The sequence below is a fragment of the Solanum tuberosum genome, unplaced genomic scaffold (genome assembly GCF_000226075.1).
Source record: "Solanum tuberosum cultivar DM 1-3 516 R44 unplaced genomic scaffold, SolTub_3.0 scf00105, whole genome shotgun sequence".
Lineage (NCBI taxonomy): Eukaryota > Viridiplantae > Streptophyta > Magnoliopsida > Solanales > Solanaceae > Solanum > Solanum tuberosum.
This window is the reverse complement of record NW_006239031.1, coordinates 1,682,910-1,698,675: the sequence shown is the minus strand read 5'-3', so window position 1 is coordinate 1,698,675 and position 15,766 is coordinate 1,682,910. Positions and strand designations below refer to the sequence as shown.

Below are 15,766 nucleotides of genomic sequence, written 5' to 3'. Positions count from 1 at the left end.
GTGAAAGTAGTTTGATTATTGTGATCAATATACTGCCTTAGAGCTCATATAGTTTTTCAGAGTATTATGATATATGAGCTACTTGAATTGTGTAAAACAACTACGTTTGTCCTTTTCATTTATTAATTGATGCATTGGAGGTATTTTGGAGATAGTTCTCTGTACAGTCAATCACTTCTTAGTTTACCAATAAAGAGCTGAATGATGAAGGAACTTCAAGTCAAAGTAGTGCCAGTTTGCGGTCATTTTTCTAGATGAACCACAAGAAGATTTGTGCTTGTGTTTTCTTTGTGAACTTAAAGAATAAACTCGTTCGACAACTTTACTTGTATTTGTGTTTATGAATTTGTCTCTGCTTTGGCCGACCTTAGAAACAATAGCTATCTACCTAGCCTTATCAGCCTTGCACTTGGTTCTTAAGTCATTATATTGAAGTAATTGTACACTTGCTTTCATGTATGTACATACCTCCTATTTCAAGCAACTGTGATTTGATTCTTTTTCCAATCTTGTAATTTATGAATAATATTTTTTCTTCTTCTCTCATATGTATCAGGTCTTAATCTTTTGATCAAAAATCAAAATAACTCAATCTGCATCTCAACTAACTTTATATACAATGTATCACATTTTGTTATTATGTAAAATAAGTGTACATAACTATCTTGTAAAACTTAGTTCCTTAAAATATCAACAAACGATTAATATGCAAGGTTATCTTACGCTACATACTTGTAATCTAACTTTTAATTGATATCAAGTTATGATATTTATTATAGAAATCATTTTCTCATTTCAAAAGAAAAAAAAAACTTATTTTATAAAGGAAATATGTTGCAAAAATTTTAGCTCATCAAATATAGAAAATTAACATTTTACAGAACACACCGATAGATTCATCAAATTTTTTTCTCCAATTTCACAGAAAAACAAATTTAACAAAAAAAAAAAGGAATATTACATAATAATAATATTGGGCCCGTGCTGACACGAGCCATTACTTTCTAGTATAAACCTATAAAGTAAAGTTTATTTTTCTTAGATTAATGTAATTTTTCTCTTCGATGTTGAAAACTCCAGCTTACTTTCAACTGTCCAAGAATCCAAGCATTACACTACTTTATTGATTTCTTGTTATTTATTTGTTGTTTTCTTTGATATTTCTTGTTTGAGAGGTCATACATCATTTTTTATTTTATAAAATTGACCGTAAAACAATGCACACCAAAAGATAATGTAACAGGTTTAAACGAACACGCCATGCAACTACTTGGCCTATGGAAAAGGACTTTTTACCTTTCCGTTAACGAATAATTACATTCGTTAGTTAAATATATAAAATAAATTATATAAAAATATAAATTTATTATTTTGAAGAATAGTCATATCGTGTAAAAAAAATCGAGATAAAAAGAGCAAATTCAACTATCATATATAAAATCTTAGATACTATAACAAGATTTGCTTCACTTATTTCTAACGTAACATATATCACTATTCATGTTTTTTCCCCGCGAACAACATTTTGATCCCTTAGCTATTGATAAATTATAATTTAACTTTTTGTGATATTTAGTTAAGCACATTTAACTATGAAGTTAGCATTTAAAAAAAAATCTTATTACTTATGAGTATTTACAAATTTAAAAATTTATCCATGAATTACATTAGATTTGCATTGTTGTTATTGTTACCTATAAATATCATGATTGTTAATGAACATAGTTTATTTGATGCGTCTAGTTTTAAATTCACACTTTAAAAACATTGCCATATTTTTTAAAATCGGGGCTTTAGTTTTTGTCACATAGTAGAGGAATATAATTTGTTAAAAACAACAATGTATAGAACAGCTGTGATTTAGTTGGATTTTATTAGAAGATGCTTTTTTAATTTGTTTTTGTTTTTTTCTTCTCTTGCTATATAGGAGAGAGTTGAGATTGAAGTAGGCATGTATTCGTTGACGTGTCTACTTTAACTAGCATATTTTCAGAAAAAATAAAATAAATATTATTTTGTTCTATAATTTAATTAGTATACAATTTTATTAAAGTTATGAGATCAATTTTAGCCATGTTCTTTAGTTTTAAATTCATATATTTTAGTCATAATTCTATTGTTTGAATATCGCTAATATTTGTGTAAAATTTTGTAATTATTTTAAACAAAAAATCAACGGCCAATTAAAAAGATATTTTAATTATGGACATTCGGATGGATCGTTTCACATTAGATTTGCGAAAAAAATAATAATGAGATAATTGACTCCACAGACACACACATATATAAATTTTAGTTTAGACTAAATTTTTAAATCATTAATTAATACTACTTAAAATTTACTTATATTAAAAATATTTATCAAGTATTTATTTTACAATTAATAAAATAATTTAATTAACATTATTTTAAAAAATAAATCTATAAAGAAATATTGAGCACGTGCGCAAAATAATTTTTTCGTAACTAGCATTCTACTATATTATAAAAGAAAGTTTAGGCCCAAATATAATATATAATATTCTTGTGGGACTTTTAAAAGGAAGTTTCTTCAATATTTTTATATTTATTATATATTATAAAAGAAAGTTTAGGCCCAAATATAATATATAATATTCTTGTGGGACTTTTAAAAGGAAGTTTCTTCAATATTACATATTATATTTATTATATAGTAGAACTTGGGCATAGGGCACCAAATATCTATATATATGTGTCACAAATGGAAAAGTCTCAATCAAGGAAGCAACATATATCATTTACAAATGACTTAAAAGCATTAAAAATTACAATAATTACCAATTTAAAATATTTAAAAGCTATGTAATAAAATAGGTTTACTCTCAGAATTCTATCAGGCTCACATATATTGGGACAGAAAAAATAACACATATCATTTTAAAGTTACCAAAAAAGTATTATAAATAATAATAATTAACAACTTAAAATATCTGAAAGACATTTTAAAAGGGTTAATTTTGTAATTTTATCCATATCACATAAATTAGGACAAAGTGACCAGTAATGTAGGTTATTTGAAAGTTACATAAAAATATGATAAATCACAATAATTAATAACTTAAAATATATATTTTTTAAAATGTGAAAATTTGGATGACTCTCCAAATTTCATTTGTGTCACATAAATTGAGACAACAAAAATAACATATATTGGGTCCATTTTAATTTATTTGTCTTATTTTTTTTTATATTTAAAAATTGCGTAAAAATACTATAAATCATGATAATTGACAACATAAAATATTTCAAAAATGTTGTATGTGGGTAGTCTTATTATGCCTTAAATAGCGTCAAAGAAAGTACTGGTTTGTGATAAAAAAACTTATTCCTTTATCCACGCAAACAATCGCTTCAAAAACTCGGTTATTAGCCCCAAAATATACCATTTATATTATTGGGCCCGTGCATAGCACGGGCAACATTATTTAGTATATATACACAAGTCTGTACAAAGTTTTTAATATAAAGAAAAGAAAATACTCTCAATAATTTGCATTGATTTCTTTCCAGGTCTGTATATATTAGAGTTTTCAATAAAAAATTTCTCAATCCACTGAAGAACAAATCAGCTGATGTATGCATCATCTTGGAGTGTAAAATGTATTGTTAGTATCATAATTTTTCTTCTATTAGTTATGTATAGCATAATGTCACGTAGGGGTAGGGGTGTACATAAGTCGGTTTGGTTTGATTTTTCATTAAAAAAATCTAAACTTATTATGTCGGTTTATTAAATCTAAAAATCAAATCAAATCACTCGGTTTTTTCGGTTTCGGCTTTAGTCGGTTCTTTCAATTTTTTTCGATTTTTCGGTTTTTTACAACTATATGGTGTTTGCAAAAGAGATCAAATATAATTTCACTTACCCGTGTGATAAGCTAAGCTTAAAAAATGTTAAATGAATAGAAATCTGTTAAAAGACGATAAAATTCACATGAGTACAAATTATTATTTTTTGAAATATCAACGTTCAGTATGTTAAATTAATAAGATCAAAGACTACAATCAAACTGAATACAAAACGAAATATTTACAAAGTAAATTGTTAACTTCAAATTTGAAAAAATATAACAATATTATTGTAACTTCTTATCTTAGTACAAAATAAAATATTTACAAAATTTTACAAGCCCAAATTTGAAATAATATATATAAACATTGAAAACTATAAACTAACTAAAAATATATTAACAAAGTAGATTATAAATAATGTTTTTTATCTATAAATAAAATAAAATAATATATTTATATTATGTAGGTTTGGTTTGGGTTTGATTTGACTTTTTTTCTTTAAATACCAAACCAAACCACAAATCGTTTTTTTTTTCGGTTTGATTTGATTCGTCGGTTCGGTTTGACTTTATGATTTGGCTTTGGCTTGTACACCCCTAAATTGTCATGTATAGCAAATATATAAATCGAAAATTGTATCAAATAACTTTTTAATAATAATAAAAATTAATAGACACATTATTTTTTTAATACATTCTATCAAACGATTCAAATCTATTATAATTTATGATATACTCATTCTAATCCATACGCATCACTCCTTTTATTGTGAACTTTCATATACTATTAATATATATAACTTTTTAAATTTTAAACTCCTTTTTTTTTTGGTTGATAATATTTTAAACTCATTATAAAAATTCAAATTCTATATTTTGGTGTAACACTTCCTCTGTTATAGAAATTTGGATTGTGGAAATAAGAAAGTTTCTGTTTATGGAAATCTTATTACTAATAATGTTCTTGCAAAAATATTTCGATGATGTCTTTGTTTAATTAAAAAAAATCAAGAAGTATGAAGATTTTGCACATCTTTCTTGAATAACTGTTCATTTTAAATATATTATGGTGACGTGGTTTTTTAGTTGCTTTTCAAAGAAAATTTTACTCACGCAACATTTATGAATTTTAAATACAACAAAACTATCCAAATACGTTTTCTGGTAGCATGGAAGGTCTTTTTTTATTCTATAAAAATTACTACATAAGATTTCGAAAAGTAATATTTTAATCGGTGAATTTTAGGTGGCTACTTTCATTATTAGTAGGCGTTTGGCCATGCGATATCATATCACGATATGGTATCGTGAGATGAAATCAGCGTTTGGACATGCGATTTTACGCTGATTTCATCTCATGATTCCATATCATGAGAGGTGATATCATATTCTCCAAAAACCATGATATGAAATCACCATGTGATTTCATATCATGATTTGAGATATTTTAATGTGATTTCATATCATGGTTTGAGATATTTTAATACAACAATTGATCCATGAGTTTATATTTTGTTAAAACAACCCCACATTTATATCTACTAACCATTTGTTTCATATGTAAATAAAATTTATAATCACATCATTACTTTTTAAAATTTATTATTCTCACAAATATAAAATTTATTATTACTTTAAATTTGGTGAATATAAATGATAAAGTAGAAATTCATTTGATGAATATAAATAAGAACGAAGGGAGTAACACTTTCTTTATTTTTCATAATAAAAAAAACGTCTTAATCTTATGACTAAGCATAATATTGATAAAAGACAATTTTCATTGGCGGTGCCGCACTTTCTTAATCTTAGTATTCGCAAAATGTTCGTTCACATGACTGAAGAATATCAAGTCCAATTGATTGAGGACTTGGGAAAATTTGATCAATTAGTTATTAATATTTAGTCAAGTGGACTAGTTATAATTTTTTTGATTAAATTTTATTAGAAGTGTTTTTGACTCAAACTTGTGGTAACTTTTTAAAATTTCGTTATTCAATAATATTTAACTATTGATTTTTCTTGTAAATAGTTAGAAGTCAGTGATGTTTGTTAATTTTTATCTTAGTGTATTTAACTTCTAAGTTAATATTTACTCACTAATGTATATATATATTTTTTTATAGGTTATTTGTAAGAGTAGTTGAGAGATATGAGCATATCAAGTACAATTTATGTTCAATTTTTTAGATGAAACAATTACTTAAGTGAAGAACAAATAACTTTGTAATAATTTATTATGCGATTTTATAATTTTTGTTTATTTGATAAGATTGAATAAACAATTGGGGCTATTTTAATAGTTTTACAACTTATGAGATTTTTATGTTTATGAGAAAATATACAACACAAAAATTTCATATCGCATGTCCAAACAAGCCTTCAATTTCATCTCATGATTCCATATCATGATATAGGCATTCATCTCTGCGCAATGTGATTGAACGGACTTTTGGAGCTTGGAAAAATAGATTTAGAATACTGAAACAAGGCATGAACCATTATGATATTGATACACAAGTGAAAATTGTCATAGCTTGTGCAGTGTTACATAATTATTTGCGAGAATACCAAAGTACTGATGAAATATTTATGGTCTATGAGCATGAAAATATAGTTGCGGATGATATTGACCAACAAATGGCTCAAAGTAACAATGTTGGTTCGTCTTCTCGGTCACATGATCGAGAAATGCAAGTTCAACGTGAGGAAATTGTTCGTACTATGTGGGAGGATTATATTAAAGACTAGTACACTACAATTTATGTTCAATTTTTTTTTATTAAATTAAAGTTAGATGAAACAATTACTTAAGTGGAGAACAAATAATTTTGTAATATTTATTATGCGATTTTATAATTTTTGTTTATTTGATAAGATTGAATAAACAATTTGGGCTATTTTCATAGTTTTATAACTTATGGGCTTTTTATGTTTATGAGAAAATATACAACACAAAAATTTCATATCGCATGTCCAAACAAACCTTCAATTTCATCTCATGATTCCATATCATGATACCATATCATGATTCCATATCATGATATCATATCGCATGGCCAAACGGGCCCTAAAGTCTATTCAAAAAGATATTTATTTTTAATATATAAGATTAATTTAATGCAAAAATTATCTTTTGTACTTAATAAAATAATCTCTAACCATAAAATATCTAAAATTTATTAAAAATCTTAATTTTTTTTTATTTTATACACAAATTTAAAAAATCTTCATTTCAAAACTACCTAATTAAACAATACAACATATATTAGAACGAAGGGATATTAAACTCTAAATCAACTTCGTGTTTTTTTTTATTATTATTTTTCACTCGGTGTTCAAAGCTTGTATTAGAGGCCCGATTAGAGTCAAATTGCGCATTGTAGGGTCCATTCAGATGTGACACTCCCAACATGATTTTCTCCATACTCATGGCTCGAATCCGAGACCCTTGATTAAGGGTGGAACATTTCCATCATTGTACCACAACCCATGTTGGTAAATCAACTTCATGTTCAAATATTTGCGTACTAAAAATTATTTCCTCCATTTCATATCATATAATTTGTCCCTAATATTGAAAATAAATATTTTATTTATTTTCATTTGAAAATTCAAATAATTTTATTTATTATAAATATTAATAAGATTAATTTAGTGAAATATGACAAAGCTTTTTTATTCCTTCCGTTTCTATTTATTTGTCACCATTTTACGTGAATTAATTATTTAGTTTCCTGTGTTGGTTAATTTCATATTTTCAAGGTTAATATGAAGAATAATGTCATTTACGCATTAATTTTGTGAAATGACAAGTATTTCTTTTGTCCAACAATAGTTGTCTACTACTCCTATTGACTTGACACAAGATTCAAGAAGTAGTAAATGATAGGGATAATTTTACCAAAATCATCCTTATTAAATACTATAGGTTATCTAAACATTGAAAAATGAATAGTATTATTTAATAACAAATGTAAAATAGACATAACATGATAAATTATTCATTGTATTTATAAATTGGATAAGTATTGTTGGACATCCAAAATAGTACTCCCTTTGTTCCTATTACTTGTCCATTTTTTTACTTGACACATATTAAGAAAATAATAATTGACATAGTGTGTACTATTTTACCGTTATCAATTGATAGAATTTTAAAATCAATTTACTTTAAAATTATTAACTTTCTAAATAAAGTGAAGTTATAGTAATAAAAAATATATTATTTTCTTGATTTGTTAAAAATAATAAGTAAAATGTTAAAATTAGATAAATAAAAAAGGACAAAATAAATAAATAGAGGACAAAGTAAAAATGAAGACGAGCGTGAGACGAAGATATTATTGGAAACTCTCCGCAGACCGCTTACGTGGCACCGCGTGATGATTGTTGAATTATTTTTCGCTCCGCGCTTCACTTAAAAACAAACAAAAAAAAGTTGAATGAAGAGCAAGAGATGACAAATAGCAATCAACTCCAGTGTTTTGACAAATGCAGTCACCGCCGTCTCTTCTGAATTCCTCTTTTTTCCTTATTCACCATTTCTCAGGTAAAAATAAAGTCTCTATCTCTCTCACCTCTCTATGTGTGAAAACTGAAAATTGAGGGATGTATGCGAAGCAGAAGAAGCTAAGGCCTCGACTTGACCGGACAAATGCCCTAAAAAACGTCGATTACGACGCTTCACAGTCGGTTCCGTCTTCGCCGTCGTCGTTAAGAGATCCACCTGCTCACCGGACTAGGTCGCTTGACCTTTATCCTGTACCCGACCGTACAAGTTTCAGAATCGACGGTTCTGCTGGTGAATTCGACACTATTTGCCGCTCTCTCGGGCTTTCTCTTGAAGACTTTGCGATTCCGGTAGCTGCGTGGGAAGCTAGGAAACCTTGCTCTCGTTCTGACAGGTTGCGCAGCACCAGGTTTTCTGATGACAGCCGTGACTCTGATATTAAGCTTGAGGACGCGAATGAACTGTCTGATAGTGTTAGAACTGCTGCTAGGGTTACAGTTGACGCTGAATCGAACAGCCGGTTAAATAATTTGCCCGAAAATGTGATTGAGGTGACGATTAGTGAATCGGATGTAGAGACTGAATGCTCTCACTCTGACTGTTTCGGCTCCGAGGATGAGCTTGAGACTGCTGATGAGGTTAGAAATGGTGTTAGGGGTATTGTTGGCGGTAAATTGAAGCACTTATTATATTCATCACCTGAAAATTTGATTAAGGTTAGGGTTAGTGAATCAGAGGACGATAATTTGCCAACGGATGTGAAGTGTGGAATTAAGGGTTTTAGACCACCAAGGCTGGCTCCTCCAGCGACAGACGTGGAGGATTTCACATCTGCTTGGGATTTTATCAAAAGTTTTGGTCCTGCCGATGATGAAGATATGGTTTCACCGTTACCTGATGAGAGCACTTCTGATGACATACTTGTAAACGAGCAAGTAGAAGAGATTGCTAAGAACGAAGAGCGTAGAGAGGATTTTGTAAGAAATGCTTCACAAGTATCAGAGTCTTCTTCGGAAATATCCACTGATAGAGATAACGACTCCTCAGTCTTGAGGACAGAAAATGATGGAGCTTGTGAAAAGCCATTCGAGCAAGGTGTAAGAGATGCTGCTGAAAGTTCTAAATCACCTAGTGATGATTCCTACAGCCTGATATCAAAGACAAGCTCCAAGTCACCCACCGGTGAATCCGATGACGTTATCTCGGAGATGAGCTCTAAGTCACTGAGTGGTGATTCATATGCATTGATTTTGAAGCCTGTACATTCTGTTTCTCCAAATGGTTCCCCCAGTATAAAATCTTGGCAGAAGGGCGACTTTCTTGGGAGTGGGTCATTTGGAACAGTGTATGAAGGCTTTACCGAGTAAGTGATTACATTTTACATCTATCCAGACTGCGATATTGATACCAAGTAAATATGGATTCTTTGGTCTGCCCTTTGTTCTGTTGCATTTCTTGATTCCTTGCATTTTCAGATAGACTTCGTCTCCTTACCTGCATTCCTTTTAGCTATATATATATAATTTATATGTAGAGACAGAGGCACTAGGACAAATATGTGTATCTGTAGTATACATGTGTGTGTGGGTGGGGTGGTGGAGGTGTATGTCGAGCGACTAGCTACTGCAATATTTGACGTCTATCTATCTCACCATGTTCCTTAATACTCCTATAGAGACCGGCAGAAAGAATGTCATCTTATGTGTGTGTGCATCTTATTCTAGTAGAAAAATATGTTTCTTTTCTTAAGATTCTTTACTTGTTCTGCTGCGTGCAGTGATGGATTCTTTTTTGCCGTCAAAGAAGTTTCGTTGATTGACCCAGGAAACCAACAAAGCCTTTTTCAACTTGAACAGGTATTAGTTGGCCATTTCACTACTTATTTGTTTGGATTTTGTTTTTCCCTTATTCTCCTTACACCTTGTTTGTTTGTGCAGGAGATTTCTCTTCTAAGTCGTTTTCGACATAGAAATATAGTTCGCTATCATGGCACAAACAAGGTATGCTATCATAATCTTGAGTGTGCATCTTCTGCATACTTCCTCTTTGTTGTGTAAGTTGTGAAATTATAGGTCAATTGTGCTGTACACATGGACAAAAGTACTACTATTAGATATTTTGAAAAGACGGAACTCTTTGGGTCTTTTAATTGGTAACATCATCTACTAGATGGAGATCTGATGACGTGCATCTTGAACTGCGAGCTTAACAGAATTATTCTTCTCATCCTTACTTACAAATTCACAATGTTTTTCTATATTCAGGACGAGAGCAAACTGTATATCTTTCTTGAGCTTGTTACAAAAGGTTCACTTGCTAGTGTCTATCGCAAGTATCGCTTGCGTGATTCCCATGTTTCAGATTACACCAGGCAAATCTTGAGTGGGTTGCATTATCTTCATTCCAGAGAAGTGATGCACAGGTGATACATATGTTCTCTCTACCTTGCTGAGTTGTGGTTGTTATTTGTCTTCTCTTGCAATCAATGGGAGCAATGTCTTGATTTGTTGACGTTGTGTGCATGTGGAACTTATCTCTCCATCACTAGAAGACCATTTAGTTTGTCATCATGCAATGTTCTAAATAAATGTATTTGATTCTGAGTGTGTAGTCCGTGACCGTGAGCATTTCTTGCTAAGAAATATCTTGCTTTGATATCATCGAACTACAAATCTCTCGCTATGTGCATGTGAAAAGGCTAAATTGTGCACCAATATGTTTTGCATCTTCATTAAGGCACCATTTGTCTGCATCAAGGCACTTGAATGAAATGCTGTCTCTAGATTTGAACACCGAATGGTTAAGACTGCTTGTTTTTCAACATAATAAATATACAATTCAAATAGAAAAGTACTCATTCCGTTTCAATTTGTTTGTCTTACTTTCCTTTTTAGTTTGATTTAAAAAAACGCCTGTTCTCTTTTTTGGGCACCTCTCTAAACCTAACTTTCCACATGACATGTTTAAGTCTATAAGATTAAAGGGCAAGATATAAAATCCCTTTTCATTTTTTTAAACTCCGTGTCAAGTCAAACAAGGCAAACAAATTGAAATTGAGGGAGTAATTAAATACGAGAAATATATTACTCAAAAAAAGAAGAGAAATATAAATGTAATAAATAAAATCATGGAGGGAACTCCTTACCTTTTTCAATCTAGTTGGACAAGGACCGAATCAATATGCTCATGGAGTGATCTCATTGGGTAACTCTTGGAAGGTGTATGCAATGTGCCTATATGAGCTCATGAAAATTTGGTCCTTGCTGTGTACGGAAATGTTCATTCCTCTGTATCTGCAAAGAAATCTAATTAGGATTTGTCGAATAAATGGTGCTAGTGTTTTGGCTTCTGTAAAAAAGAGGATGGTAGGGGAAAAGAGGATCAGTTAGCTGTCAGCCAGTCATATTTTCCTGTGGATAGGCAGAGTGACCAAGTGACTTTTCTGTGACACTATAATATCTGTATGACTTCATTGAGAATATGGAAAGTCTCTGAGTATATTTTTATGTGATGTCATGGAAACTTCTTCTTTCTAAAACACTTGTTTATGCTCTTCTTGAAGGGACATTAAGTGTGCCAATATATTGGTGGATGCTAATGGTTCAGTGAAGCTTGCAGATTTTGGACTGGCTAAGGTGGGATAGTTGTGCAATCTGTAGTTTTTTCCTTTTCTTGGTCTTATATCAATCAACTAACTTAATCTGAAACTAGCTGGGGTTGGCTATATGGATTGTTTAAATCAGTTCCAACTCTATTCACCCTGGTTCATTACAACACCTAATAATTTGTCCTTTAGAACAAATTAAAACTACTACTTCTCGTCCTGTAACTTGATATTTTATTTACAGGCGACACAATTGAATAACATCAAGTCTTGCAAAGGAACTGCATTCTGGATGGCCCCAGAGGTTTGTTTTCTGCATCACATTTTTTTGAACTTGGAAGTCTATGATTCCTACTCTCTCAACCCCCAAAACCCACAGACCATAGATTTGATGCCTATAACTGGTTAAAAGTCATGGAAAAACAAGTGGATACAATCTTTCAGTCGGTGTTTTTTTAAAAAAATTAATTGGGGCCTCACTTCTATGCAGACTTAGTGCAAAATAGGGCACATAAGAAAAAAGATCCATAATAGGCATTACCAATTAGTTGTGAGTAAGGTTTAGTTCAATAGGAGTCTTCTAATTTTCATAGTGATTTGTTGGCAAAGAGCAGAAATTGTAGAGAACTTTTGGTGCTAGATAACCTAATTTTTCATACGTTGGATTGCTACGGGTATAATTGGAACGACATGGTTAGTGAGGATTCACATAGATGACCCAATTAGCTTGCGATTGAGGCATTGTTGCTGCTCTATAGTCTCACTCGGTGATTTCTTTTCCTTTCTAATTTCGTGCTGTATTGACATATATTATTGATCCATTTAATTTTTGATAATCATTTTAATGAGTAGCTATTGAGTAATTTGCTATGAAGGCTTGGGTTTGGGAAAAGAATGATCAATGCACATTATACATGCCTATACTGTAAAGGATTTGTTAAGTGTTGATGTTGCAATAGCTTGGATGAAGTTGCTTGTGCAATTTATGTAGCTTATGAGATACAATGTGACAATTTAGGAGTATAGTTCCATATATCTTTGTTGAAGCAAGTGTCTGTTGGTAGAAGCAGAATTCCTCTGGTTAATCCTGCCTAGGAAATTTTGTCGTTACTTCACCCCATTCAGTTTGCCATATTTTGAATGATTTCCAGGTGATCATATTTACTCTTTGCCATAATCTATTTGCATCTTTTTCTTATTGTTGGGTTTTAGCAATATAGCAAAAGATTAAATGGGTTCAAGATATTTACAGGGTTGGCTCATAAATTTGTCTTGGTGCTATTTCAGGTTGTTAATAGGAAGAGCAATGGATACGGAACTCCTGCTGATATATGGAGTTTGGGTTGCACTGTCTTAGAGATGTTAACTAGACAAATTCCTTATTCTCACTTGGAAGGGGTATGTTATATCTCAATGATTGAATTTTCTCTATGGAAATTGCAACCACTTAACTTTATGACGTGTGTTTTGCTCGAGTGGGAATATGAGAATGACTTCACAAGATTCAACAATTGATCTCTTGCTTGTTTGTGTATGAATCATCTAAAATATGTAGTCTTAAGTGAAATAGGAGATTATTATGAAAAGAAATTTACATTCATGATCTAGTAGTTGACAACTGCTTGTATGTTAATTTATGTTCTCTTTTAACAACCACTGTAAATTTTCCTGAAAATATTCTTCTATTAGCATGGGTGGGTGTCTTTTAGTATCTTTTTCTCACTTCAATTGTAATAGATCTTCCTTAAGCTTTAAGGTGTAGGCCTGTAGCTGATCTACACAACAGAGGTAACTGCTGTTGCATGACATTGCATAACCAGTTTAAGTCTTTTTATATTCTTGGAAGAAGTCTACTTAGTAATAGTACTAGTAAGCACACTGATAATTACAACAATGAGTCCTGAATGATCTAGTTTCTTTTAGCCCAAATAATGGAACTTCATGACTAGAAAAAAAGAGAAGCTCTAGTTTTCCTCAGGTTTTAAGGGTATTCACATGTTAAGATTTTATCATTGTTTTGTGCGACAGATGCAAGCACTGTTCAGGATAGGCAGAGGTGAACCTCCTCCTATACCAGATACCTTATCGACAGAAGCTCAGGATTTCATAAAAAGCTGTTTGCGAGTTAATCCGAATGATCGGCCAACTGCAGCTGAACTACTAGAACATCCATTTGTTATGAAGCCACCATCAAATTTCTCAGGTCCTTTAGCACCATAAATTCTGCTGTCAATTGTACTGAGGTAAATACCATCTGCATCTGTCAAGGTATAGGGAGTTCTATAGTTTGTCCTCCTTTCCACAAATTCAGAAAGAAAGGAAGTCTCGTGTGGGAGGGGATATAAAATTGCCCTTTTGGTGCATTTAAAAAAACTGACTTCTTTATAAAATGAGCTTATAAGAGACTATTGAGTTAAATTTCACTCTGGGGAAAGAGAAATATTTTTGTTTTAAGCTATTTCAACCTGACAAAGTCATCAGTATTCATTGTTGAGGGGGAATTTCAAGGTCTATTATATGCTTCTCTTGTATTTAGTTAGTTCTCTTTTTTTAACCTGCCTAGAATTCATGCTAGCATTGACATGGTATGCAATTTGCTACAGTGTACTCTTAAGTCTCCAAGCTCTTGCTTTCTCAAAAAAAAAAAAAAGGGTCTGCAAGTACTCATCTGATGCTTTGAGGACCGTGCAAGTCAAGGATCAATTTCAAATGAGATGCTTGTACAGGGGATTGGTTTGTGTTGCATCTAAGAAGTCTGTCAACTGAAAATTGCAAATATTTGGAGGTGAGCAGTTGAATGCTGAATGGTCATGGGTAAGTTGTAAGTAAGATTGAACAACAATGTTCATACATTGCACTTGTGCCTGGTTGTGCTCTGTCTATCCAAGATTAAAAGTAAATTGTTAGTGAAAAGATCATTTATAAGAAAATTGTATATACCAGATAAATGGTATTTCTCGGTACACAAAGGACAATGATTGCACAGTTGGAAATGCTTCTTTTGCTGTTTTTACCTGTTATGTTAGATGTGTAACATGTGATGGACTGTTAAATTTCATAGTTGACCTTATCTGATGGAAGATGAGTGCTTGCCAAGACACCTAAGAATCCTGGTATGATGGAAAATTACCAAAAGATTACTTAACTTTGCAAGTCCAATTCAAAAGGGGTGGTATTAGTTTGTTGATCGAGGTTTGTATTATTACTACTTTCTCTATATTACATGACCAAAAGAACTTCTCCCATAAGTGAGGTTTGTATTATTACTACTTTCTCTCTTCACATTTGGATTCTAGTAGTTTCCACTTCTGTAGCCCAATCCCCCCACCTAATACTGGAGGTTTTGGCTGAAGAAACATTGTCCAGTTCAGTTATTTGCTAAATTGTGGCTTTCATTGTCCATCAGAATTTGAGTGGCAGGCAATTATCAGCCTGGAACTATAATAAGATGCAAAATATCAGGTTTTCAATCACTGGTTTTTTTTTTAAGCCATCACCAGGGTTGTGAGCTCTTAGTGTGGGGGGTTAGGCTTGACCCCGACACTGGTTATGGTTCATACATTGTAAAAGCACGCTGTGGTAAAAAAAATCTGAACATAGCACGATAAAGCTTGAACTATGGACGGCAGATATTCACGAGTAAATAAGTGAGCTAATAATCCAACAATCTTAATACGCTAAATAAAGAGAACAAAAATTCAAAACTCAGCTGATGGGGCATGATAAGTCAACGCCTACTATAATTTCAATTACCATTGTCCCAATTTATATGGCACAGTTGGAATTTCGAGATCCAAATTTCTAAACTTTGATCTTGAATTTGGACAGAGAAGTTTT

The 15,766-nt window shown here is 31.3% G+C and overlaps 1 protein-coding gene across 1 annotated transcript; it reads left to right on the top strand.

Moving 5' to 3' along the window:
- Positions 1-8,249: 8,249 nt before the first annotated feature.
- Positions 8,250-14,949, top strand: LOC102593900 (mitogen-activated protein kinase kinase kinase 1-like). Its single transcript, XM_006349352.2, has 9 exons — positions 8,250-9,688; positions 10,103-10,181; positions 10,263-10,325; positions 10,590-10,747; positions 11,888-11,960; positions 12,174-12,233; positions 13,217-13,327; positions 13,958-14,172; positions 14,533-14,949. The coding sequence occupies exons 1-8, from the start codon at positions 8,424-8,426 to the stop codon at positions 14,147-14,149; spliced, it is 2,001 nt and encodes a 666-aa protein (XP_006349414.1). The 5' UTR covers positions 8,250-8,423; the 3' UTR covers positions 14,150-14,172; positions 14,533-14,949.
- Positions 14,950-15,766: the final 817 nt, after the last annotated feature.